The sequence below is a fragment of the Lithobates pipiens genome, unplaced genomic scaffold, assembly GCF_037356315.1.
Source record: "Lithobates pipiens isolate NorthernLeopardFrog02 unplaced genomic scaffold, aLitPip1_a1.2 Scaffold_18, whole genome shotgun sequence".
Taxonomy (NCBI): Eukaryota; Metazoa; Chordata; class Amphibia; order Anura; family Ranidae; genus Lithobates; species Lithobates pipiens.
In genome coordinates this window covers 297,561,060-297,586,559 of record NW_027507758.1, presented here as the reverse complement: position 1 = coordinate 297,586,559, position 25,500 = coordinate 297,561,060, and the positions used below count along the sequence as shown (strand labels likewise).

The 25,500-nt window shown below is 46.2% G+C and overlaps 1 protein-coding gene across 1 annotated transcript; it reads left to right on the top strand.

The window, feature by feature from the left end:
* Positions 1–269: 269 nt before the first annotated feature.
* MTRES1 (mitochondrial transcription rescue factor 1) lies at positions 270–21,764 on the top strand. Its single transcript, XM_077487167.1, has 4 exons — positions 270–417; positions 11,434–11,910; positions 20,840–20,912; positions 21,495–21,764. Exons 2-4 carry the CDS (start codon positions 11,453–11,455, stop codon positions 21,699–21,701), a joined length of 738 nt encoding a protein of 245 aa, XP_077343293.1. The 5' UTR covers positions 270–417; positions 11,434–11,452; the 3' UTR covers positions 21,702–21,764.
* The last annotated feature ends 3,736 nt before the right edge of the window (positions 21,765–25,500 follow it).

The window sequence follows — 25,500 nt, the reverse complement described above, 5'->3', positions numbered from 1 at the left end:
AGTAGACTGGAGCAACCGCAATTACAAAGTGCACAGAGCTAAGTACATAAGGGGACACTCTGCTGACTGCCATCATCCAATTATGTGCAAGCAAAAATGTTTTTTTCACTATTATCATGTTTGCATAGAGTATGTTAATTTAAAACTGAGCTGCAGAAGGACAGGAATTCCAGCCCTCCTCTATTAGGATCCTAATAAACCAGGCACATGTTCTCCTTCCTAACGTGGCTGAGACGAAACGGTACTACCGAGGTGTGCCGCTAGGTGTCGCCCACAACCCTGGCTTGCGGTAGGGTAGACAGTGACAGACGGAAGAGGAAAGGCGAGATCTCAGAGTGAGGCTTGGTTCGCAGAGCTGGGCTGAGGTCAGCCTAGGAGTGAAGGGTGAGCGGCGTTTTGTGCTTTGCTGACAAATAGGTAAGTAAACTATAAGGTGTGTGAAGCAGAGTGCTATAAAACTGGCCTGCATAGTTCTACTTGTGTGTGAGGTGACAGTCATGGTGCGGTAGGGGAGGGGTGACACTTGTCACTTTCTATAGAAGGAGTCTGCACTTCTATTTTTGCCTTAGGAGGTGACAGTAGAAGATAAGACTGCGCATGTGTGTAGATGGACAGGCATGGTTTGTACTGACCTGACCAGCATGCACGCACTCTTTTCTGCTAGACATGTGGGCAGGACTCGCCTCTAGGACATCCTGCCAGTGGTGTCTGGGCTGCTATGCTGGGAACACATCCAGGGGGACATCCTAAAGGGAGCACTCAGAAGGGCTTGTGCTCTCTAAATATGCCCAGATGTGTTACAATCTGATTGTACAATCGCCATGAGGAGCCATTCACACTACTGCATTCAAGATGCATGTCTGCATGCACATTTTTGATGCATTTTGTTTTCACGCAGTACTAGCCCCTAGTATCGGTGCCCATTTACGCAGCAATAGCCCCTAGTAATGGTGCCAGTTTACTCAGTAATAGCTCCTAGTATTGGTGCCCGTTTACCCAGTAATAGCCCCTAGTATTGGTGCCAGTTTACGCAGTAATAGCCCCTAGTATAGGTGCCCATTTACGCAGTAATAGCCCCTAGTATATGTGCCCATTTACGCAGTAATAGCCCCTAGTATAGGTGCCTGTTTACGCAGTAATAGTCCCTAGTATAGGTGCCTGTTTACGCAGTAATAGTCCCTAGTATCGGTGCCCATTTACGCAGTAATAGCCCCTAGTATTGGTGCAGGTCAGTGACCAGATCTGAACCTATCTCTCCCCCACTTTGGGTCTTTATGCCCCATGTTGGCATTGTGTCCACCTTAGCACTTGCAGTTACAAGGTAGTGTAGGACTGGTCTGAAGAGGAATTACTTTGATGTAGTTGGTCAGCTTAAACATGTATTGCAATACATGTGAACTGAATATCCCCGTTTTTCATTGCATAGTTTGCTGGAAAGGGTGTAGCAGTGTGCAGAGGGTCCGTCCAGAATTTGTATTATTAATATGTGGTCACACCCCTTTAGGACCTAATAGTTCAAATACATGTACAAGCTATTGGGATTTGAGCACAGGTATATCTTTTCTTTGTTACACAGAAATGGCCTCTAGTATGCCAGTTTGAGCAGTACTAACCCTTAGTATTGGTGCCAGTTTACATAGTAATAGACCCTAGTATTGGTGCCAGTTTACGCAGAACAAACCCTTAGTATTGGTGCCAGTTTATGTAGTAACAGTCCCTATTGTTGGTGCCAGTTTACGCAGTAATAGCCCCTAGTATTGGTGCCAGTTTACCCAGTAATAGCCCCTAGTATTGGTGCCAGTTTACCCAGTAATAGCCCCTAGTATTGGTGCCAGTTTACCCAGTAATAGCCCCTAGTATTGGTGCCAGTTTACCCAGTAATAGCCCCTAGTATTGGTGCCAGTTTACCCGGTAATAGCCCCTAGTATTGGTGCCAGTTTACCCGGTAATAGCCCCTAGTATTGGTGCCAGTTTACCCGGTAATAGCCCCTAGTATTGGTGCCAGTTTACCCGGTAATAGCCCCTAGTATTGGTGCCAGTTTACCCAGTAATAGCCCCTAGTATTGGTGCCAGTTTACCCAGTAATAGCCCCTAGTATTGGTGCCAGTTTACCCAGTAATAGCCCCTAGTATTGGTGCCAGTTTACCCAGTAATAGCCCCTAGTATTGGTGCCAGTTTACGCAGTAATAGCCCCTAGTATTGGTGCCAGTTTACGCAGTAATAGCCCCTAGTATTGGTGCCAGTTTACGCAGTAATAGCCCCTAGTATTGGTGCCAGTTTACGCAGTAATAGCCCCTAGTATTGGTGCCAGTTTATGCAGTAATAGCCCCTAGTATTGGTGCCAGTTTACGCAGTAATAGCCCCTAGTATTGGTGCCAGTTTACGCAGTAATAGCCCCTAGTATTGGTGCCAGTTCACGCAGTAATAGCCCCTAGTATTGGTGCCAGTTCACGCAGTAATAGCCCCTAGTATTGGTGCCCATTTACGCAGTAATAGCTCCTAGTATTGGTGCCAGTTATGCAGTACTAACACCTAGTATTGGTGCCAGCTTATGCAGTAATAGCGGTTAATAGCGAACCCGCGGTTAATAAATACTGTGACTGACCACAAATGCGACTTTGTACAAAATTGTTAACCCCTTGGGGAAGTTAGGGGGTTAATTAACAATTGCCACTAACTGGAGAAAAAAAATTTAACATCATCCTGTTCAAGATAATTTGATCTCCTTTAGATATACTTTAAAGCAGGGCTCTACAAATTCCAGGCGCCAGGTCGCCTTTGCGACTAGAAATTGTGTCCTGGCGCCTGGGTTTTTGTCACTAACAGGTGCCTCCAGACACACAGCACTGTCTGGTAGTCGGGATGGAGCAGGAAGAGAGCAGCTCAGCAGCCTCCGACATCCTCCTCCCTTATCCACACACTATTGGCAGAGCAGCGCCGCAGTGTGTGAAACTGTGTGTAGAGAGGAGCTGTCAAAATTGAGTTTGAATGTCGGGGTGGGCGGGACCCAGCTTTCCAACACCAGCCGATGGGATCTGGGCGGGCCGATACGTGTATGTGGCCCCTCCCCTTTCTTAAGCAGCCCAATCATTGGCTGGATAGCTGCCGGGTCCCGCCCACCTCTGACATTACGCTGAATTTGTCAGCTCCTCTCTCTCCATACAGTTTCACACAGTGCAGCACTGCAGGGAGCATTCAGTTTCACAGTTACACTATTGGCTGCGAAACCTGCCAGTGCCATCCAGTGCCACCTGCCAATGCCAGTTAGTGCCACCTGCCAATGCCAGTGCCATCCAGTGCCACCTGCCAGTGCAATCCAGTGCCACCTGCCAATGCCAGTTAGTGACACCTGCCAATGCCAGTTAGTGCCACCTGCCAGTGCCAACCAGTGCCATTTGCCAGTGCCAACCAGTGCAATCCAGTGCCACTTGCCAATCAGTGCCAACCCGTGCCAGTGCCACATGACAACCATTGCCACCTGCCAATGTCAGTGCCACCTGCCAAGGCCATCTGCCAATGCCACCTGCTAGTTAGTGCCACCTGCCAGTGCCAACCAGTGCCATTTGCCAGTGCCAATCAGTGCCGTCCAGTGCCACCTGCCAGTGCAATCCAGTGCCAACTGCCAATGCCAGTGCCACCTGCCAATGCCATCTGTCAGTGCCACCTGCCAACCATTGCCACCTGCCAGTGCCAACCATTGCCACCTGCCAGTGCCACCCAGTGCCATCTGCCAGTGCCACCCAGTGCCTCCTGCCAATGCCAGTTATTGCCACCTGCCAATGCCAGTTAGTGCCACATGCTAATGCCACCTGCCAGTTAGTGCCACCTTCCAGTGCCACCTGCCAGTGCAAATCCAGTGCCACCTGCCAATGCCAGTTAGTGCAACTTGCCAGTAAGTGCCACCTATCAGTGCCATCCAGTGCCACCTGACAATGCCATCTGCCAGTGCCAACCAGTGATACCTTCCAGTGCCACTTGCCAATCTGTGCCACCCATTGCCACCTGCCAGTGCAATCCAGTGCCACCTGCCAATGCCAGTTAGTGCTACCTGCCAGTGCCAATCAGTGCCACCTGCCAGTGCAATCCAGTGCCACTTGCCAATGCCAGTTACTGCCACATGCCAATGCCATCTGCCAGTGCCACCCATTTCCACCTGCCAATGCCATCCAATGCACTTCAGTGCCACCTGCCAACGCCAGTTAGTGCCACCTGCCAGTTAGTGCCACCTGCCAGTGCCAAGCAGTGCTTCCTGCCAGTGCAATCCAGTGCCACCTGACAGTTAGTGCCACCTGCCAGTTAGTGCCACCTGCCAATGCCAATTAGTGCCACCTGCCCATGCTGCCCATCAGTGCCACCTGCCAGTGCTGCCCATCAGTGCCACTTGCCAGTTCCCATTAGTGGCACCTCAGTGCTGCCTATTGGTGCCCATCAGTGTCACCTGTCAGTGCTCATCAGTTCCAACCTCAATGCCGCCCCATCAGTGCCCATTAGTGCAGCCTATCAAAGCACATCAGTGAAGGAGAAAAAAAACGTATTTGCAAAATCTTATAACAAAACAAAAGTTTTTTTTTTTTAATTTTTAAATATTGTCTTTTTCTCTTGGCATCAGGCATGAACAATTCTTATTGTCCGATGCCTCAGACATGCAGTTCTGGGCGCTGGGCAGAGGATTTAAATAACTGGCTCCTAACTTTTTCAGCTGGCTCCTAGATTCTAAGCAAATTTGTCAAGCCCTGCTTTAAAGGGTAACTCTCTACGTTGTGGGGGAAAAAAATGATCAAATAAAAAAACTATATAGCATATATACAGTATCTCATAAATGTGAGTACGCCCCTCACATTTTTATTTTATTATATCTTTTCATGTGACAACACTGAAGAAATGACACTTTGCTACAATGTAATGTACTGCGTGTACAGCTTGTCTAACAGTGTAAATTTGCTGTTCCCTCAAAATAACTCTACACAGTCATGTCTAAATCGCTGGCAACAAAAGTGAGTATACACCTAAGTAAAAATGTCCAAACTGGGCCAAATTAGCCATTTTCCCTCCACGATGTCATGTGACTCAGTGTTACAAAGTCTCAGGTGTGAAAAGGGAGCAGTTGTGTTTAAATTTGGTGTTATCACTCTCACTTTCTCATACTGGTCACTGGAAGTTGAACATGGCACCTCAGGTGGAGGATCTGAAAAAAAAGAATTGTTGCTCTACATTAAGATGGCCTAGGGTATAAGAAGATTGCTAAGACCCTGAAACTGAGCTGCAGCATGGTGGCCAAGACCATACAGCGGTGTAACAGGACGGGTTTCTTTTAGGACAGGCCTTGCCATGATCGACCAAAGAAGTTGAGTGCACGTGCTCAGCATCATATCCAGAGGTTGTCTTTGGGAAATAGACGTATGAGTGCTGCCCTCGTTTCTGCAGATGTTAAAGGGGTGGGGGGTCAGCCTGTCAGTGTGCAACCACTTGTCTGCTGAAGACAAGCAGACTAAGGACATGGATTACTGGAACCATATCCTGAGGTCTGATGAGACCAAGATAAACTTATTTGGTTCAGATGGTGTCAAGCATGTGTGGCGGCAACCAGGTGAGGAGTACAAAGACAAGTGTGTCTTGCCTACAGTCAAGCATGGTCGTGGGAGTGTCATGTTCTGGGGCTGCCTGTACTGGGGAGATACAGTTTGAGGGAACCATGAATGCCAACATGTACTGTGACATACTGAAGCAGAGCATGATCTCATCCCTTTGGAGACTGGGCCACAGGGCAGTATTCCAACATACGGACCTCAAACATGCCTCCAAGACGACCACCGCCTTGCTAAAGAATCTGAGGGTAAAGGTGATGGACTGGCCAAGCATGTCTTCAGACCTAAACCCTATTGAGCATCTGTGGGGGCATCCTCAAATGGAAGGCGGAGGAGCGCAAGGTCTCTAACATCCACCAGCTCCGTGTTGTTGTCATGGAGGAGTGGAAGAGGACTCCAGTGGCAACCTGTGAAGCTCTAGTGAACTCCATGCCTAAGAGGGTTAAGTCAGTGCTGTAAAATAATGGTGGCCACAAAAAATATTGACACTTTGGGCCCAATTTGGACATTTTCACTTAGGAATCAACTCCCCTCAAATGCAAACAGACAGAGATTAAAAAAATTCAGTGGGTTCCTGCTGAACCATCTGATTTTTAATCCATCTATGGCACAGCTGAACAGTTCCAGTTGAGATTTTCAAAACATGCATAAAAGAAGTTCGGGTTAAAACAATAAACAAACACATGCTTCCCTAGTTGGCTGCAGCATCTGTCCCCCACCACCTCTAAGACAGGGAACTGAGTGATCAAAGACCATTGACTGCTCAGTTCTCGGTGAGCCAGTAACTGTCAGTCAGTGGCTCTCTGCTGTGCCCCTCCAGTGCTCATTGAAGCAATAGGCTGTAGAGGGGGTGAGATGTGCAGGCTCAGGGTCTCAACAGCGCTTTGAGAGGTTGATCCATTTGCCAGTCCGGGCATCTGGTTGGATCCCAACATTAAAGCAAGGAACCCCCCAGAGTCTGGAATGATTGAGTGATGTCAGCTGACTTTAGCCTGCTGTCGGCTGAATACAGAATGAACTGCACTCCTGTGAGCTATCTTAGGGCCAAAAGAGTACAACTAAGGGCAAAACTTTTTTTCTCTTTCGTTCATTAATGGACACAGCTCCATTAATCTTGACCGTAGGGTTATTGCGCCACCTTCAGGAGAGGACTAGGCAGAACATGTAATACATGTGAAAAACAACTGTACAGTTCTGCCCATGGGGCTCTCCCTCTGGCAATAACCCCTCAGCCTGCTTCCTGCAGCTCAGTTCTTTTCTACCTAGTGAAGAAGGACTTAGGCTCTCTGCCGGGACCATCGGTCCTGGGGATTTTTTCTGGATGTTTGCCTTTTGCGCAAGATTTTAAGATCCTGTGATCTTCTATCAACAGCCAGCTGGGTGACAGGCTGGATAATATAGATCCTTGTAGTCCCCCAGCCTGGCCATTGAGCGAGTGCAGGCCCTAGCTACGCGATGGGTCGGCCACGACATGCCCCTCTGGCTCCGAGGGAGGCCGGTGAGCGCAATGCTCCGGGGCACACATATGACCGGACTACGGATGTCTGTCACAGTGCGCCGTGGCTCACAGCCACCCCCTACTGCTTGGGTGTGGGTCTGTGATGAGATGCCTCAAGCTCGTCCGGATGGTAAGTACAGCTCTCCCTGTCTCGGTAGGACAGAGCAGCTGGGCATTCCCTAGGAGGTCGATTAGGGGGTCCCTCTTCTCTCTTTCTTCTCTCCCTGTCTCTGTTTTCCCTCCCCCCCCCCCCCCCGTGAGGGATGCTACATGACTGGGCTGTAGTGCGATGTGTTTACCTGGGCAAGGGGTCCTCCGTGGGGCTCTGATCCTTGATTGGGGCTTTTCCCCATTTTGCTCTGGGGAAAGTCTTCCCATGCTCCTCTTCCAACCTCATTATATAAGTTAGTTCCTGCTCCTTAGTTTTTGAGATCAGGTATTTATATATAATAGATAGGACATGGGTTGGTCTTTGTTCTTTTAAAAGAATTTGTTCCAGCTCTGTCAAAGGTTTATCTAATATTGCTTTTTTCATCAAAGATTGTATATACCTTTTTGAAGTTGCAGATATTGCATCCAGTTGGTCTTGTTTTCCAGACCCAGGAAGTCCAGTGGGGGGAGTCTATTCCCCACTAATGTCTGGGCCACCCTTACGTGGTCTTTACTCTGCCATTTTAAGAAGAGGCTTCCATTGCTGGTTGAAACTCTGGATTACTGAAGAGTGGGGTCATTGGACCTATATATGTAGACCCTGTCCCTCTCTTCCTTAATCCGCTCCAAACTTTCAATGTGGAAACAACCAAAGAAGGCATATCCCCTCTAGCAGGCTGATGTTCTCTAGTTATCCATGGTAATGATTTCAATTTTAGGGCTGTGACATCTTCCTCCAATTTCACCCATTGCTTACAATCTGTGTTGTGGAACCAGTGCACAATCCTACATATAAATGCTGACCTAAGATATATCGAAAGATCTGGGAGAGCTAAACTATCATCCTTTTTTAACCTACTTATGTCTCTTCTAATTCGAGCAGGTTTACGCGCCCATATAAAAATCCCAATGGCGTTGCGTAGTTGGTTCAGAATATTTGAATAGGCTGAAATATGTATAAAACTTTTGGCAATATATCCATTTTTACAATGTTTATCCTACCCATCCAGGAAAATACTGCCTTATCATATTGTTGGAGTGTCTTTATTATTTTTTTGCATTATTGGAAGGTAATTAAGTTCTTGAAGTTTCCCAAAATCTCTAGGAATATCTATTCCAAGATATTAGATAGCATTTCTTTACCAGTTAAAATTAATCATTTTTTTTTATTTTATTTTTTTTTAATCAGATAATGTGATATCTAATAGTGATGCACCGAAATTTCGGCCGCCGAAACATATCGGCCGAAAATGCCCTTTTCGGCAATTTGCCGAAAGAGAAAAACGGCCGATAATGGAGCCGAAAATGGGGCGTGGCCTGGGTGGGGGCGGAGCTCCGCCCCTGGTGACGCCCATCATGGGGGGTGTATAGCGCAGGAGAGCTGCCTCCGCCGCTTGTTTGATCACAGCGCCGGGAACATCACAGCTTTCATTTCAATAGCTGTGTGTTCCCGGCCGCACGCCGTCACACGCAGCCCCTCCCCCTTGTCCGGGCACTTTGATGGACAGATCATCCGTCCAATCCTGCGGATGATCTGTCTATCTAAGTGCCCGGACAAGGGGGAGGGGCTGCGTGTGACGGCGTGCGGCCGGGAACACACAGCTATTGAAATGAAAGCTGTGATGTTCCCGGCGCTGTGATCAAACAGGCGGCGGAGGCGGCTCTCTTCCCTACACACGCTGGCTGCAATGAGGGACACGCTAGCTGCAAAATGGGGGACACACTGGCTGCAAAATGGGGGGGACACTGGCTGCAATATGGGGGACACACTGGCTGCAATATGGGGGATGCCTCCTGTACCACGTCCTCTGTCTCTGACCACCTCCTGTACCACGTTCGCAGTCTCTGACCACCTCCTGTACCACGTCCCCAGTCTCTGACCACCTCCTGTACCACGTCCCCAGTCTCTGACCACCTCCTGTACCACGTCCCCAGTCTCTGACCACCTCCTGTACCATGTCCCCAGTCTCTGACCACCTCCTGTACCACGTCCCCAGTCTCTGACCACCTCCTGTACCATGTCCCCAGTCTCTGACCACCTCCTGTACCATGTCCCCAGTCTCTGACCACCTCCTGTACCATGTCCCCAGTCTCTGACCACCTCCTGTACCATGTCCCCAGTCTCTGACCACCTCCTGTACCATGTCCCCAGTCTCTGACCATCTCCTGTACCATGTCCCCAGTCTCTGGCCACCTCCTGTACCATGTCCCCAGTCTCTGACCACCTCCTGTACCATGTCCCCAGTCTCTGACCACCTCCTGTACCATGTCCCCAGTCTCTGACCACCTCCTGTACCATGTCCCCAGTCTCTGACCACCTCCTGCACCATGTCCCCAGTCTCTGACCACCTCCTGCACCATGTCCCCAGTCTCTGACCACCTCCTGCACCATGTCCCCAGTCTCTGACCACCTCCTGTACCATGTCCCCAGTCTCTGACCATCTCCTGTACCATGTCCCCAGTCTCTGACCACCTCCTGCACCATGTCCCCAGTCTCTGACCACCTCCTGCACCATGTCCCCAGTCTCTGACCACCTCCTGCACCATGTCCCCAGTCTCTGACCACCTCCTGTATAAAAATATTTTTTAAAAACAGTCATTTTCGGTATCGGTGCTGTTTCGGTATCGGTTTCGGTTTTCGGCCTAGTGTATTTTTCATTTTCGGTATCGGTTTCGGCACCAAAAAACCCATTCGGTGCACCCCTAATATCTAATGCTACTAATTTCTCACAGTTTACTTTAAAGTTACTCAATATAGCAAAACGATGAAATTCCTGGATTAGATTTGGTATTGTCACCTATGGATTTGTTATATATAATAATAAGTCATCTGCGTATACATATATATATATATATATATATATATTTTTTTTTTAGAGAACTTATCAAAAACTTGCGTGGTGTTTTCATTTAGTTTTTTTTTTTTTACTCAGTAGGGGTAGTAGTAATACCTATTGATTTCACATGGGAAGGGCCAGGATCTGGGAGCCCTCTTGTTAACACAGACTCCCACAACCACCGGCCAGGGTTTTGGGAAAGAAGCGCACCTCACATGTTGAGGGCATGTGGCCTGGTATGGTTTGGGGGGCTCACCCCCCCCCCCCTCCCTGGCCTGCCAGGCTGCTTGCTCAGATAAGGTTTTGGTATCGATTTTGGGGAGACCCCATGCCATTTTTAAAAAAAAAAAATTTTTTGACATGAGGTTCCCCTTAAAATCTATACCAAACTCAAAGGGCCTGGTATAGATTGTTGGCAGACCCTTGCGCCATTCCCCCCCCCCCCCCCCCATTTATTTCCGCCAATGTTGTTTTTTTACATTCAGCTATCAGCAGGGAACCCCGCTGATGGCTGATAACTCATCTGTTGTTAAGGATGTGGTGACCATCTTCCCGGCCTGCTGCTAAACAACCAGCTAATCACTGGTTGTTAAGGACACTGGTGTCCTCCGCTAAAAAAGGGCGAATTTCAGTTGCTGTCAGCGTTTTTTTCTTTTTTTTCTGCAAAAGCATCGTTGCTCCAGAACGCACTGGGGGAGGGTTTTTTTTTTTTTCCTACCAGTAAACTCTTGCCAAAAAATTGCTGATTAAAAGTCTTTGTGCATTTGACGTATAGGATAACATGCAGGGGATTTTAGAGACAGTTAAAAAAATAAATAAAAATCTGACGCCCAAAATAGCAGCATGTAAAAACGCCCAGTGTGCATGAGGCCTTATGATGGCCATACAATTATTAATACAAGTGTTTCTGATCATATCCAATCATTACTGATAATTTGTTTCCTTTTGTGGTTGAAAATGATTAGATTGGTGCTGGTGAATTTACAGTTATATTAAGTAATTGTATCAGATGCACATTTGATTACTATGAATGAACTAGTCAGTGTGGTGATTTAAATAAATATGTTTTGCCTTTTTGTGCTGGTATTTGTCCCAAATAACGATCCACCTTTTGTGCATAAATTAGATATGCCATCATCTAAGTATCATTACCAAGCTGTAATAGTGATCATACAACACATTCTGTTCTTTTGCCTCATTTATAATGGAATCTTCTGCAGAATAATACCTCTTACAGTACTGGTTTGCATGATCACTGTTTTTCCGCTGGGATTTATGCTGCAGTGATAAAGAAGTATATGTATATACAGCATTATAGAATACTTGGTTACATTGACTTTGTTCCTTTCTTCTTTTTCCTCAGTTTGAATGCAGGCTATGCAATGATTGGAGTCAGATTATCCCTAAGGGTCTTCAGTAACCTGCATTTTTATTCACGGAGCTGTCAAAAATCTGGTTTGTTTACATACAGTACTTTCCAATGCAGTACATGTTGGACACATCAAAGACACCTGTCACAGTATTTAACAAACTATAGCCAGACAGTCAATGGTTTGTTCCATGCGGTTTCTGGCAATTTACTGGCTATACCCCCAGGAACTATCTGTTTATATAATAATGTCCGGCACAAAAGTAAGAAAAGTAAAAAAAAGAATACACCAGATGCCACGGATGAGGATGAGGATGAAGATGAAAAAGAGATTGATCCAGAAGATAGCGACTATGACGATGAACCAGTGGAAGATCCCACCATCCCCAAGGACTATAAAGATGTAGAAAAGGCTGTGCAATCCTTTCGCTTTGATGTCATCTTTACTGCTGGATTAGACATGTCACGGAAGTAAGTCACCATTTCTGATAATATAATGTAAAGACAAAAAACAACTCAATTGTATGAATTTAGAAAACATATAAAGCTCCAATATGAAATAGAACTGTAAATCAACAAGTAGACACACACTTTGTAATGGGAGATATTCTGAGCCATGTTGAGTTATTTTTTTCAGAGCTAACCAACTTCAACATAAATTAAGGCAGCCCATAAATGATTCAAGTTTTTTTTTTCATTAAACCAGCAACCAAGTTGACCGACATTACTTTTTTAATTTTTTTTTTTTATAAAAGACTTCATCATATTTGATGTGGATGGGAGAATTCTCCCACTGTGCGTTTTGTATTCTAACAGCAGGGAAACTTCCCCACTGTCAGAATACACTGATCAGCGCTGCCAGCTATAGCTGGTGAAGCTGATCGAGAATTTTTTTTCCAACAGGGCAGTTGTACAAAAGTCGATTGGTAGATAAACTTCTGTACAACCACCCTGCCCATACATGGATCAAAACTTGAATGCAAATTCTAAACCAGCCAAATTGTGTTCCATGTATAGCTGGCTAAAGTCAGTGGTTTATCAGGCTGAAGCTTTATAATGCTTGGAAGAGCTAAGCATGCCCATTTTTCCTAAGTCGTCTTCCAGGACGGCTTACAGAGATAGGCTCCTCCCACCTAGCACAGGAAACACATGATCCATATTATAAAAAGTACCACACATGCATTAGCCCCTCACTATTTGTGTTTCCTCCGGCCAGACAGGAGCTCCAGAGAATGTTTTATTTTTTTTTGTTCGGCTTTTGTGCTAGGTGGCAGGGGCCTCCCGGCATCCATACCCAGTGTAACATGGGGCAATACTTCTGTGGTATGAGCCATTTTGGGCCACCCATAGACCTGGAAAAGCAGTCTGGGGTGAAGATAAAGGACCCCCTCTCCCGATTTGTGGTTGTAGCCTCAGCAAGGTACCGGTTAGGTGTGGAGGTGGTGGCCCAGTGGGGTCCATCCGGAATGGCACTGCAGGGTGTCGTCCTGGTAGAGTTACGGGCCACCGCCTGGTCCAGGTGCTCTTTGCTGCTTGTCTTGCAGAGATCCCCATGCTTCAGGGCTTCTCTATACTCAGCTTGCGGACCGCGCTGGGGGTACGGAATAATGGACACCGGGAAATGAAGTCCTAGCAAAGGTAATTAAAAGATAACAAGCATGCTGTGATGGAGGGCGGCGCTGTGGATCCAACACCGCCCTCTAGCACAGCACAATTGTTATCTATCATATTCTCCACACCTCTTTAAATAGGGGCCTGGATAGGAAGATAGCACCGAAGGCTTCCAGGAGCAGTATGGAGATGCCGGGATCTGTGGAAGCAGGTCTGGAGGCGCAATCGGTTGAATCAGGCCATAGGGTAAGAAAATAGGGGGCAGGCGGCTCTTTTCCTTTTCTTATCCTCCTGTGGTGGGGGCACAGTGGTGCGTTTTTTACAGAGCTTGTTTTGTTTATGCTTATGGTGGACAGGTGTCGGACATACTAGCATAGACTCCAGATGTGGGTACTTTAAAGAACCTTAAGCCCAATACACACGATCAGAAATTCTTCCAACAAAAGTTGGATGTGAGCTTTTGGTCAGAAATTCCGACCATGTGTATGCTCCATCGGACTTTTGCTGGCTGAATTCCAGCCAGCAAAAGATTGAGAGCAGGTTCTCTATTGTTCAGTCGGAAAAAATTCCGATCGTCTGTACAAATTCCGACACGCAAAATTCCTATGCATGCTCGGAAACAATTTGACGCATGCTTGAGCGGAATTCCTTTGGAAAAAACATCCAAGTTTTTTCTGTCGGAATTTCTGATCGTGTGTATGGGGCATTAGATTAGAATTGTGTTCCACTGGGTGTCTTGATAATTGTGCTGGCATTTGTCATCTGAATTATTGCAGGACAAAGCCCATGAGCCCAAAGATAGCAAGACATAGACACCCAGAAAAAGGTGCCCAATGTGCACTAAGAAAATTCCTTATGGTTGGAAGAAAAATGCATGGCAGGCCTGTATAGATAAACTCATCAAGGGAGAGGCAGGACCTGTCCTCAATGGTTTTATGGACTCAAGAAGGAGAGGAAACAGACTTTGCAGTCCTTTAAACCCAGGGAGCAGGAAGCTCTTGCCGAACCTATACCCTGTACTTCTGGAACTAGTACTGGTGTTAGGCCGATAGTCCTGGCTCAGGCATAGGCAGCCCACCAGCAGGGAGTACTGAAGGGGAGCTTAATGAAGAAAAACCCAGCAGGGTCCAAAGATTTATTTTTACTTCAGAGGAAACAGAGGAGTTGTTAAACGCTATTTATGACACCCTGGAGCTGGAAGAAGCAGAAAACCAGGAGTTGTCTGTACATGACCTTTTATATGCAGGCCTTCAGCCTAAGGAGACCAGAACCTTTCCGATGGATATGTCCCTAAAAGAGACAGTACTTTAGGAATGGAAGAATCCAGAGAAGAGCATCTTCTTCCAAAGAAAATCTGAAGAAATTTCCCTTCAAGCAGGGGGATACAAAGTTGTGGGAAAAGTGTCCCAGACTAGACGCTTCCCTATCAGGGAAGTGATTTTGGATGCTTTTCCAGCTCTAAGTAAGGCAGTAGCCTATATAGCAGATGCGTCCATGGAGTCTGTAAAGTTCTTGGCCAGGTCTACAGCATTGATTAATGAAGCCAAGAGGGCTATCTGGCTGAAGTCCTGGGGAGGTAACACATTGTCAAAAACCAGACTCTGTTCCCTCCTCTTTTCTAGAGATTTTTCCCTTTGGTAAAGAGCTAGAATCTGTTCTAGAGAGGTTGGCCGATAAAAAGGTTTCCTTTCCCCAAAAACAACAACAAAAAAAGGAATTTTCGTCCCTTAGAGCAGTCAGGAGAAAGGAACCATCAGGGGGATGGACGGCAGCATAACAAAGGTTTTGCAGCTACGCAAGACCAGAAAAGAGGGTGGCAGTACAGGAGGGGTTCCTTTTCAAACCCTCCCAGTGACTCCGGCCATGTGGGAGGAAGGTTGGGGTCATTCCTCCCACAGTGGCAGGCTATTTCCAGCAACAGTTTTATCCTCGATCTGAAGTCAGGGTAGAGGATAGGGCTAGTGGGGTGCCCCCCTCAAAAATTTCACCCAACAATTCTCCCGAAAGACGTGGAAAAATCAACAGCTATGTCTTCCCTCCTACAAAGTATGCTGAAGGAGAAGGTGATACGCTTCAAAATGGAGTCAATATACACCACCAGAGATTTGTTAACCCCCGGGGTCTTCATGGTCTCATTAGACCTAAGAGACGCCTATCTTCATGTCCCCATTCGAAAGAAGTCCAAGCAATATCTCAGGTTTGCAGTGAAGAATGGGTTCAAGACCCACTATTTTCAGTTCAATGCTCTGCTCTTCGGATTGGCGTAAGCACCATGCATCTTCACAAAGATTCTGGCAGAAGCTCTGTGGACCCTGAGATCGAAGGGGGTTCACAAAATTCCCTATCTGGGCGACCTGCTGATCTTTGCAGACTCAGCAGACAAAGTGAAACATAACCTGAGCAGAACTATTAGACACCTTCAGCAGCTGGGGTGGCTGGTAAATCAGGAGACGTCACAGTTAGTACCTACTCAAAGTATAGTATTCCTAGGATACTTAATAGACTCAACTATATACAAACTTTTTCTGACTAAAGAAAAAGTGGCAGCAATAATTGCAGAGGTGAGCAGCCTCTGCGCATGTACAGTTACCTCAATTCAAGGTATAATGAGGGTCCTTGGTTTGATGACAGCAGCCATCCCAGGAGACCAGTGGGCCCAAATCCATACTCAAGCACTTCAGGTGTTCATGCTTTCTCTCTGGGATGGAAGGAAGGAATCTCTTCCAAGGCAAACAGAGATCCCACCGGAAGTAAAACTCTCAATCAAGTGGTGGTTGATCCCCGCAAATCTCTCTGCAGGTCGAATTTGTTCCCAACAAAACCCTCTGTTACTACGGACACCAGCGATCGGGGGTGGGGAACCCACTTAGGCACACAGATGGCTCAAGGGGTCTGGAGCTGGCAGGAAGCCACCCTTTCCTCCAATGCAAGGGAGCTGAGAGCAGTTCTAAAGGCTCTAGTAGCCTTTGGTCCGACTCTGAGGGGAAGACCATGAGCAAACAAGCAGGACAAAACTCTGGATAGCCGCACACTGGAAAAAGACTTGAAATTCCATCTTTAATTAAAACAATGTGGGTCACACGTTAGTAAGCACTGATTACGGTGCGAAACGCGTCGGTTTTCCTGTACCCTGTTATTCTTTTGCTGTGGATTTTTTTTATCTTGTTTTGATGTGACCCACGTTGTTTTAATTAAAGATGAGATTTCAAGTCTTTTTCCAGTGTGCGGCTATCCAGAGTTTTGTCCTGCTTGTTTGCTCTTGGTGTGTGTAATGGTCAGCACCTGGGGCTCATCAATAGGAGACAGAGCTTCAGTCCTCGAGGACTACTTTGGAGCGGTGGTTCATCCTTTCTGAGGGGAAGACGCGTGCAGGTCCTTTCGGACAATATTGCCAATGTAAGCTACATCAACAAGCAGGAAGGTACGAGAGTGGCAGGCCTTTATGAGGATAGCAGAAGAAGTCAGGCAAATCTTCTATCCCTGTCTTCAATTCACTTAAAAGGGGTATGGCGGATTTCCTAAGCAGGGAGGTTTTGTCTCAGACAGAATGGCACTTGAATCGAAACAGTGTTCAAACAGTGCAGAAGTGGGGACTCCCACAGATGGACCTTTTTGCTAAAAGGCAGAACAGGCAGGTGGAACAATTTTTCTCCCTACAGAGAGGTCATCTCAGTCCGAGCCTAGATGCCCTATCCCAATCCTGGGAAGCAAGCCTGGTGGACGTTTCCACCTTTTTGCCCTCATTCCAAAGATCAGCTGGAAGATAAGAGTGTTGAGCACGAAAGTTATCCTGATTGCACCATTCTGGCCAAGGAGTTCTTGGTTCTCAGGACTACGAGGACTCGGCATCACTGAGCCTTGGAGACTGCCTTACAGGACAGACCTCATATCAGGGAAAGGTGAATCATCCAGACATGAGCTCTCTTTTTCTGATGGCCTGCCTCCTGAGAGGGAGCTGTTAGAGCGCAGAGGGCTATCAACAAATGTAATCAATACCATCCTTAGCAGCCGGAAACTGTCCACTAACGCAATTTAAAATAAAATCTGGAAAACATTTGGGGCCTGGCAACATGCTCAATAACCTTTTCAGGAGCCAAGATCCCGGCGGACCTAGATTTCCTCCAAGTTGGAGCAGAACTAAATCTTGCGGTCAGTACCCTCAAGGCGAAGGTATCGGCTCTGTCTAGCTTTTTAAATCAAAGGCTAGCAGCAGAGCCCTTTGTCAAGAGATTTCATACATCCATTAGTCGTAAGCAGGTCCCCAAGTCGAGGAGGTTCCCTTCCTGGGACTTATCCACAGTGTTGCAAATTCTTTGCAAATCACCATTGAGCCACTAGAGGAACTGCCCATAAAGCTCCTAACCTTGAAAACTGTGATTTTTAGTGGCTCTAGTCTCTGCTAGGAGCGTTAGTGAGATACAGGCGTGCTCAGTAGTTGAGCCATTCTGGATCATTTTGCAAGACAAAATTTATCCTCTCTCTGGACCCGGCGTTTCTCCCCAAAATACTGTCTAACTTCCATAGATCAGAAGAGATTGTGATACCTTCATTTTGTGGAGATCCTAAAAATGACAAGGAGGTTGCATTTAATAAAATAGATGTCAGGAGATGCTTTATACCCTACATAGAGAGCACCAAGGAATGGCGATGTTCCATCAGCTTGTTTGTGGGTTCAAACAAGGGTAAAAGGGCAACTAAAAATACAATCGCAAGGTGGATGAAGTCCGCTATTGCAGAGGCATACAAAACTGCATCCTTGATACCAACTTTAGGAATAAATGCTCATTCCACTTTTATAATGCGGATCATCTGTTTCCTGTGCTAGGTGGGAGGAGCCTATCTCTGTTAGCTGTCCTGGAAGATTCCTGGAAAAAGTAGTTAACTTTTTACATTATAATGGGACATCAGAATGTAAATTCTGCATTTAAGTGGCTACAGATCAGCTTTCAGACAGATTTGGTTCTGTTAAATCACAGAATGTAAAAAAAATTGGAAGATATATGAATTGTCATTATTTATCTGGTGAGTGCCAGAGCAAGAATAGGTGAGTACATGCAGCTGGGGAGGTTGGTGGTCAAGTGACCCTTCAATATATCCGTTTATAGCAATGGGTCACTTTAAGTTCGCTCTGGAGGCCTACCTCACAGTAGCTGCCCAGACAATAATTGACAATTACACTACAAACTTTTTCAGTTCCGGAAAGGGTCACGGACAGCACAAAGGATGTTCTTCTGGGCATGGTACATTGTGTTGCCTGCTACCGGTATTAAGTAGCATTTTACACATAGGGGAGGAAATGTTTATTTTGATTCCTCTTGTACCAAATTGCATTGTAACCATAAAGTCTGCCTTTGTTTTGTAAAGCGATGCGCAAACTGTTGCCGCTATATAAATGCCCTGAACTCAAGGAAAACCGCTAATTGCACTGATATACATACTATACTTGTTTTTTTACCTGTCTGGAGTTTAGTTTTAGGAGCTCATGTAGATTGCTGTGTTGTGCTTCTGAAAGGCACCCCAATGAAGGCTAGCATGCTACCATACATTGTGAGGAGCTGCATCAAAAACAATAGTGCAGGTCCAATTTGGCTGCCTTTATGCAACACAGGTTTGTCACAGAGTATATCTGAATGAACCGTGAGTGCACTTTGTCTGTAATATGTGAATTTAGAAAACATTTTTTTTTTTTAGTTTGATAATGCACAACAATCGGCCATACCTTTTTTATGACCACTGACCGGTAAAGTGAATAACATTATTTTTACCATGGCATCTGAAAGTGGGTGGGATATATTAGGCAGCAAATGAACTTGTTGTTCTTGAACTTGATGTGTTCAAAGCAGAAAAGATGGGTAATGCCGCGTACACATAACCGGACTTTCTGGCAGACTAGGTCAGACGGAATCAGTCTATCGGATAATCCGATCGGGTGTGGGCTAATCCGATCGACCTAATCCGGAATCGGTTAAACCATATATGAACCCTCACCTTGTAAAACAAACCCTTCAGTTTAAAATTGAAACGAAAGGCAAAACGTGTGTGTGTGTGTGTGTGTGTGAGATAAAAAAATTATATTTAGACTTATTTTGGATGAGTGGGCTCTCGTGCTTAGTGTGGTCAGTTTGAAATAGGAAAGCAGTGGGACTGGCAGGATCTCCAGGGATTTCTCACAAAGGAAGTAATACAAAGAGAACAGGATATTTTTTTTCATACGAGTACATGGTACAACAGGAACAAATCAGGAATATTAAATATTGGGGTAACATACTTGTGCGGTACAGTTTGTGTATAGGGCTGCGTAGCCACAAACCAGTCATGGCACCCATGCTGATCCGTGCTCACAGCCAAAAGAGTACAATGGCATGTGAGCATCAGAACTGGCCCACAGAGCAATGGAAGAAGATGTTCTGATCAATTCAAGAATAGTTTGAGGAACACAACGAGTTTGAGGTTTTGACCTCCTGACCTGAATTCAATCAAGCATTTGTGAGATGTGTGGGAAAAATCCATGGAGACCCCACAACTTGCAGGACTTCAAGCTGAACGCCAGGTGATTATTATTATTATTTTCCCATGAAGTGATGCTGTGCCCGCACTGCATGGGTTAGCTGCTCTTTATTTTCCCCTAGGGGTTTGGAGAGCCGAGATATAATCAACTTCTTCTCAGATCCTCCCAGCACAAGAATGGTCCCTTTGACTCCTGCCCCTCTAGGGCGATCAAGGGGTTAAATGTGTGCCTAACTCTGTGTAATGTGTGTAAACTGTGTTGTTTTTACTAATGGGACTCAAAGTTTCTCAACACGGAGATCACTCTCTCTGTACAGAGCTCTGTGTTGTGAATGTGCACAGCCAATCGGCAAGTCCTTGCCGTGAGTCATTGGCAGGGACTTGCTGACAGGCTTCCTCTGTGTACAACCACCGTTCAGGAGGTGTGCATTCACGCACCCTAAGCCTGGGCTGTGACATACAAGTACATTGTTTTGCCTACACCTTCACACAGTACATTGCGGGCAGGAAGTGGTTAAAGGGTCCGCTACTGGTGGCAGATGCCACAACATGCATTCAGAGCACTGGTGGAGTCCATGCCTCGACGCGTTATGGTGTGCGGTCATAATGTTATGGCTGATTGTTATATGTTCTTGTGTTCTTTTTAGCAAAAATATTATTTATACAGAACAGTGTAATTGTTACTAGTGTTAGGTTTATCATATGTTTTACCTTTAAGTTACAAAAGTAGATAATATTGTTTTTGTTTCTGCAATGTATCTTCATTTTAAAGGGTAAGTTCACCTTTACAGAAAAATCTGTAAGGTAAACTTACACAGGTCCCCCTCCTTGCCCCCCCCCCCCCCCTCCCAGTCCTGCTAAACCGGACTGCCACAGCAATCTCCGGTTGTAAGCCCTGGTATATACGCATCAGGAGTCCAGAGCTTAGAAATCTTCTGAGCTGAATGTCCAAAATGTCCCTCGTCAGGATTGAGATTTTGGAGCAATTTAATTTGTCAGTGGTGTCACATGGGCGGCGCCGACCAATCAGCAATAGCCCGCCCTGTCAGCTATGTAGAAGAAGCATGGCTGCAGAGAGGATTTCTAAGCCCCGGTCTCCTGGCGTGGGTTTAGAACCGGAGATTGCCGCGGTCTAGGTGGGGGGGGGGGGCGGAGGGTCATGAGGAGGGGGACCTGTGTAAGTTCACCTTACAGATTTTTCTGTAAAGGTGAACTTTACACTTTAAGTAAAATCTAACAAGTATAAATGACGTGGACTCTTAATTTTTTTTATATATATAAGCAAAGTGGAAGACGCATTTTACAGTGGCAAGCTTCGTCTGAATGGAGAAAAGCTGTGGAAGAAAAGTAGAGCGGTAGGACTTCTTTGTATGGGGTTATATGACTAGAAAATAGGTGGTCGGGTTGATATTATTTATTGTAAAATGGTCCCGAAAATGAAAGTCGATTAAGGCCTCCTGGGGGTAATAAACTTGTACCTCTGAGTTCTAACCAAACACAAATGTTAAAAACTGTAGTTACTCAGACAGAGCTATCAGACAGTGTATGTAAAGATGTATGAGGCGCAATGGTTCGTTTCCAATCAGACATTTTAACTGTACATTATGTGTACATATTATTCTCGTCCCCAAATCATTGTCCCTTCAGTCTAAAAATATTGAGGAGATATCTGTATGGGAGTGCTTAATTTAACACTAGTAGAAACAATTTTTCTATGGGGGGGGTTAAGCAGATTTTTAAGATATATCTGTATATTTAAGATTTGTCTGTGAGTACTGTGCCAAAGGTTCATTTACATATGTCCTTTAGCCCAAAACAAAACTTTATGGTTAAAGATTGCAAAACAAATCAGTTTTTTTTTTTTTTTTTTGGAACAGATCTCAGATCTTTTGTGTTTTTTTTAGATGATTCTTCCTTAAAACACATCTGCCTTTTAGGTTAAAGTTGGAGACATTTTGGATTTAATTGTAGAAGAAAACCGTGAAGCTGAAACTACAACAGTTATGAGAACTATGCTAAAGGAAGTACAAAAAGAAAAAACATCAACAGACAAATACAAAGTTGTGCTGAGGCGATGGAAAAAACTGGCCATTCCAAAGTCTCCAGAATTTCCAAAGGCTACAGAACCACCTTCTCCATTGTGAACATTATGTACCTAGATCTGACATTTTCATAAGAAAATAATAATAAAAAACATTTTTACTGTGTGCGCCTGCATGATAAATTATCAAGACTACTAAAAAGTGTTCAGATTTTGCGGCTAGAGTTTTTCTTTTGGCTCTTATAGTTAAGTAGACAATGTTTTTACATTTACATATGATAAATGTTAAAGTTGCTCCTATTGTATACACATCATAAAGCCTATGGGGTTTATTTACTAAAGCTGGAGTATGCAAAATCAGGCTCACTTCTGCATAGAAACCAATCAGCTTCTAACCTCGGCTTGTTCAAATAAGCTTTGGCAATAAAACCTGAAGCTGATTGATTTCTATACAGAAGTGAGCCTGATTTTTGCACTCTCCAGCTTTAGTAAATAAACCTCCTATATCTTTGGCAAAGTACATAACCCTTCTTAACCAGTTCCTAAAAATCTTAAGCCTAGTACACACTGGCTGCATGTCGGGCAACATCAGCCAGTTCAATTTTCAGCCCGTGTGTAAGGCAGACGGTCTGATGGAAGGCGGCCGAGCATCCTGGAAAACCAGCAGCCAGCCGGCTCCTGATCAGCGGGGTGTTCTGGCAAGGGGGCCGTCCTCCTGTCAGAACACAAAAGAACAGCAGGGGAGATCACTGTACTAACATCAGATCGTCAGTACAGCGGCTCCAATCAAAGCTGTCAGTGTGTACCAGGCTTTAGGCTAGGTACACACGTAGAGTTCTCTTTTCTTTTTTCTTTTTTTCATTCAATTACATTGGTATTGCAGTTGCAGCTTCTTTCAAGCGCTTTACAGGCACTTTTTTTAACGCTAAAGAGCCTGAAAAACGCCCCAGTGTGAAAGGGGTCTAAGGGATAGTTAGGTTTATCATCAGAGCTAAGAGTTAAGTCTGAGGTTTAGGCGGAGAGGATTGGGTGTTAGGATTAGGTTAAGAGTCAGGTTTTCATTAGAGGGTGTTAAGGTTTAAATGGATTTCCTCTTCTGTAGCTATGTTTGGATAACAACTACTTTTATATGGGCTCCTATTCAGTTAATATAACTTAAATAAAAATGGCAGCTTACCCTTTAACTTGCTCTGAGCATCTGATGAAGAAGCACTAGATACACACGTTTTAAAAGACAACTATATCTTTTAGTATAGTTGTAGTGTAATTAATGCCCCACACTCTGACTGTAGCCCGCTGTGTAACATAATTTCTGATTCCTATGACATTCACTGGGGAGCCATATGCTGCTGGATAGCTAGACGCTACTGAGTACAGCTCATTTATATAAATGAATAGGTACATGGCGCAGTAAGGAGACAGTCTGCAACAAATGTTTCTCTTATATTCACCGACCGACACAGCTCCTCTTTAGCCGCTGGGTTGTTTGCCCTATTACTAGGCATTAGTTGTAACACAACACTCAGAACTCTTAGTTCCACCCAGGGGGTGGTCCCTTGGGCAACAACCCTCCAGTCTGCCAGACAGACCTCACTTTTATTTTGCCTAGTGAAGGAGAAGGACCTAGGAACCCTGCGGGCTCATCGTCCGTGCTTTTTTATGCAGAAGCGTGATTTTTGCGCAAGATGAATAATCCTGTGATCTACTATCAACAGCCGGCTGGGTGACAGGCTGGATACCCTTATCCTTGTAGTCTCCCCAGTCCGGCCATCGAGTGTGTGCAGGCCGCAGCTACACAATCGACAAGCCACGACGAAACCTCAGCTCCAGAGGTGGTCGGTGAGCTTTTATGCTCCGGGGCATACATATGACCAGGCTACTGATGTCTACGTCACAGTAGGCCGGGCCAGCAGCCACCCTGTACTGATCAGTGAGTGGGTCTGTGCTGGAATGTCTCCCAGATCTTCAGGACTGGTAAGTACAGCTCTCCCTTTCTTCTCTCCCCTGTCCCTATCTTCCCTCCCCCCTCTCTGGGGAGATGCTGCATGTGGCTGCTGAGCGGTGTGTGTGTGTGCCTATACAGGGGCTCTCACCTGGGTTGGGGGGCTGCGCTTCCTAGCGGTGTCCTGGGTCCTGTTCTTCATGCCCCTGGAAAGTGTCTGTGAGGTTTTTCTGATGTCTTGTACAGCGCTGTGTTCACTGCCATCGCTTTCTTCCTGTACCTCATGGAGCTGCTTGGCGGCCATTTTTGGTGTCGGCAAGGGCAGCATGCTTTCCTGGGCTTCCTAGTGATCTCCTATACAGGACACTGGGGGCCATTTTCTGGAAGCCTGAACATGTTTTTTCAGTGTTTCTCTAGCAGCAGCATGTGCTCTCACAGCCATTTTCCCTGTGTTTTTTTTTGTCTTTGTACTGGAAGCTGGGCGGCCATTTTATTGAAGCCTGAGCACATTTTAGAGCGGTTTATCGCTATTTGCAGCGGCTGCCACGGACACAGCTTTTGTTTTGGGAGCCCACAGGGACTACAGGCACTGCTTGTGGGATAGCACAGAACTCCTCAGGGTGGTGAAAGAGCCCCTCAGCCAGTGGCAGCAAGGAGGGTGGGACTGTCACTGTCCTAAGTCCCCCTTCGGGTGGCAGACGGGTAGGGTCAGCATGGCTTCAGAAACTGGTGTTTCTTCCCCCAAAATCCAGGCAAATGCAACTGGGTCACCTGCAGACTGCTCAGTGCCCATGGACACCCAGACAGCGGTGCTCAATTCATTCATTGCCAAGATGGAGGCGGTGCGTGGGAAGAAAGGTGCACTAAAGCTGCCCCGCCCCCCCCCCCCGTCCTCTGGGGAGAGCTCTGACGCAGACTCTGGTCCTGCTGAGGCTGGTGACTCCTGCTGTCTTGTCAGACGACGCTGACCAGGACCGTTCGGACAGTAAGGATGAGTCCCCGTCCGGGTCCGTGCGCGACAAAGCTCTTGTTGGAGCACTTATCACAGCTGTGCGTGATACCCTGAAGATTCAGGAGCCAGCAGATCCCTCTGCTGATGTACCGGTCCCTTATGGGTCCCGCAAGCCAGAACGTTCACCTAAAGTGTTCCTGTATCTGACTTATTTTGACAAGTTCATTTACAAGGAATGAGGTCACCCGCAACGGACCTTTTCGGTCCCCAAATACATGGCGGTGCATTACCCTTTTGAGGAGAGCCTTCTCAAAAAATGGTGGGCTCCTCCGGTCGTGGACCCCCCAGTATCCAGGTTAAATAAAGTAACCACGATCCCGGTTGAGGGGACTCCTGCATTCAAGGATCCCAAGGACAAGAAGGTCGAGGCAGTGGCTCGTTCCTTGTTTACGGTTGTGGGGTCAGCCGTGCGACCAGTACTGGCATCCGCACTTGTGTCGAAGATACTGACTGAGTGGGAAAAACTTTTTCACCGCGAATTGGGAGGGCAACAAACTTCTCCTGTCTGTGTGGAAATAGCAGACCAACTAGTGCAAGGCCTTAAGTAAGTCTGTGACGCAGCCCTGGATACTCTCCCTCTGTTATCCAGGGCTTCAGTGTCAGCTGTGGTGCTGAGCCACTTGATTTGGCTAAAATACTGGTCTTCTGACCAGGCATCCAAAAAAGCCCTGACTGATCTTCCTTTCCTTGGCGACCAGCTCTTTGGAGCCTCCTTGGATGACATTATTAAAAATGCCACCGGTGGTAAGAGTACCCTACTCCCACAGGCCAGGAAGGCTAAGGAGCCACGCCGTAGGCAAGGGCACTCTTTTTCTGCTCACAATACAGCTTTTTCGTCCGCCTGGAGACTCGACAAAACGTTCCCAGCCCAATAGGACGACCACGGATGGTCAAAAATGTCCCTGGAACTGCAAGCCTGCGAATAAAAGTGCTACCGCATAAAGGTTT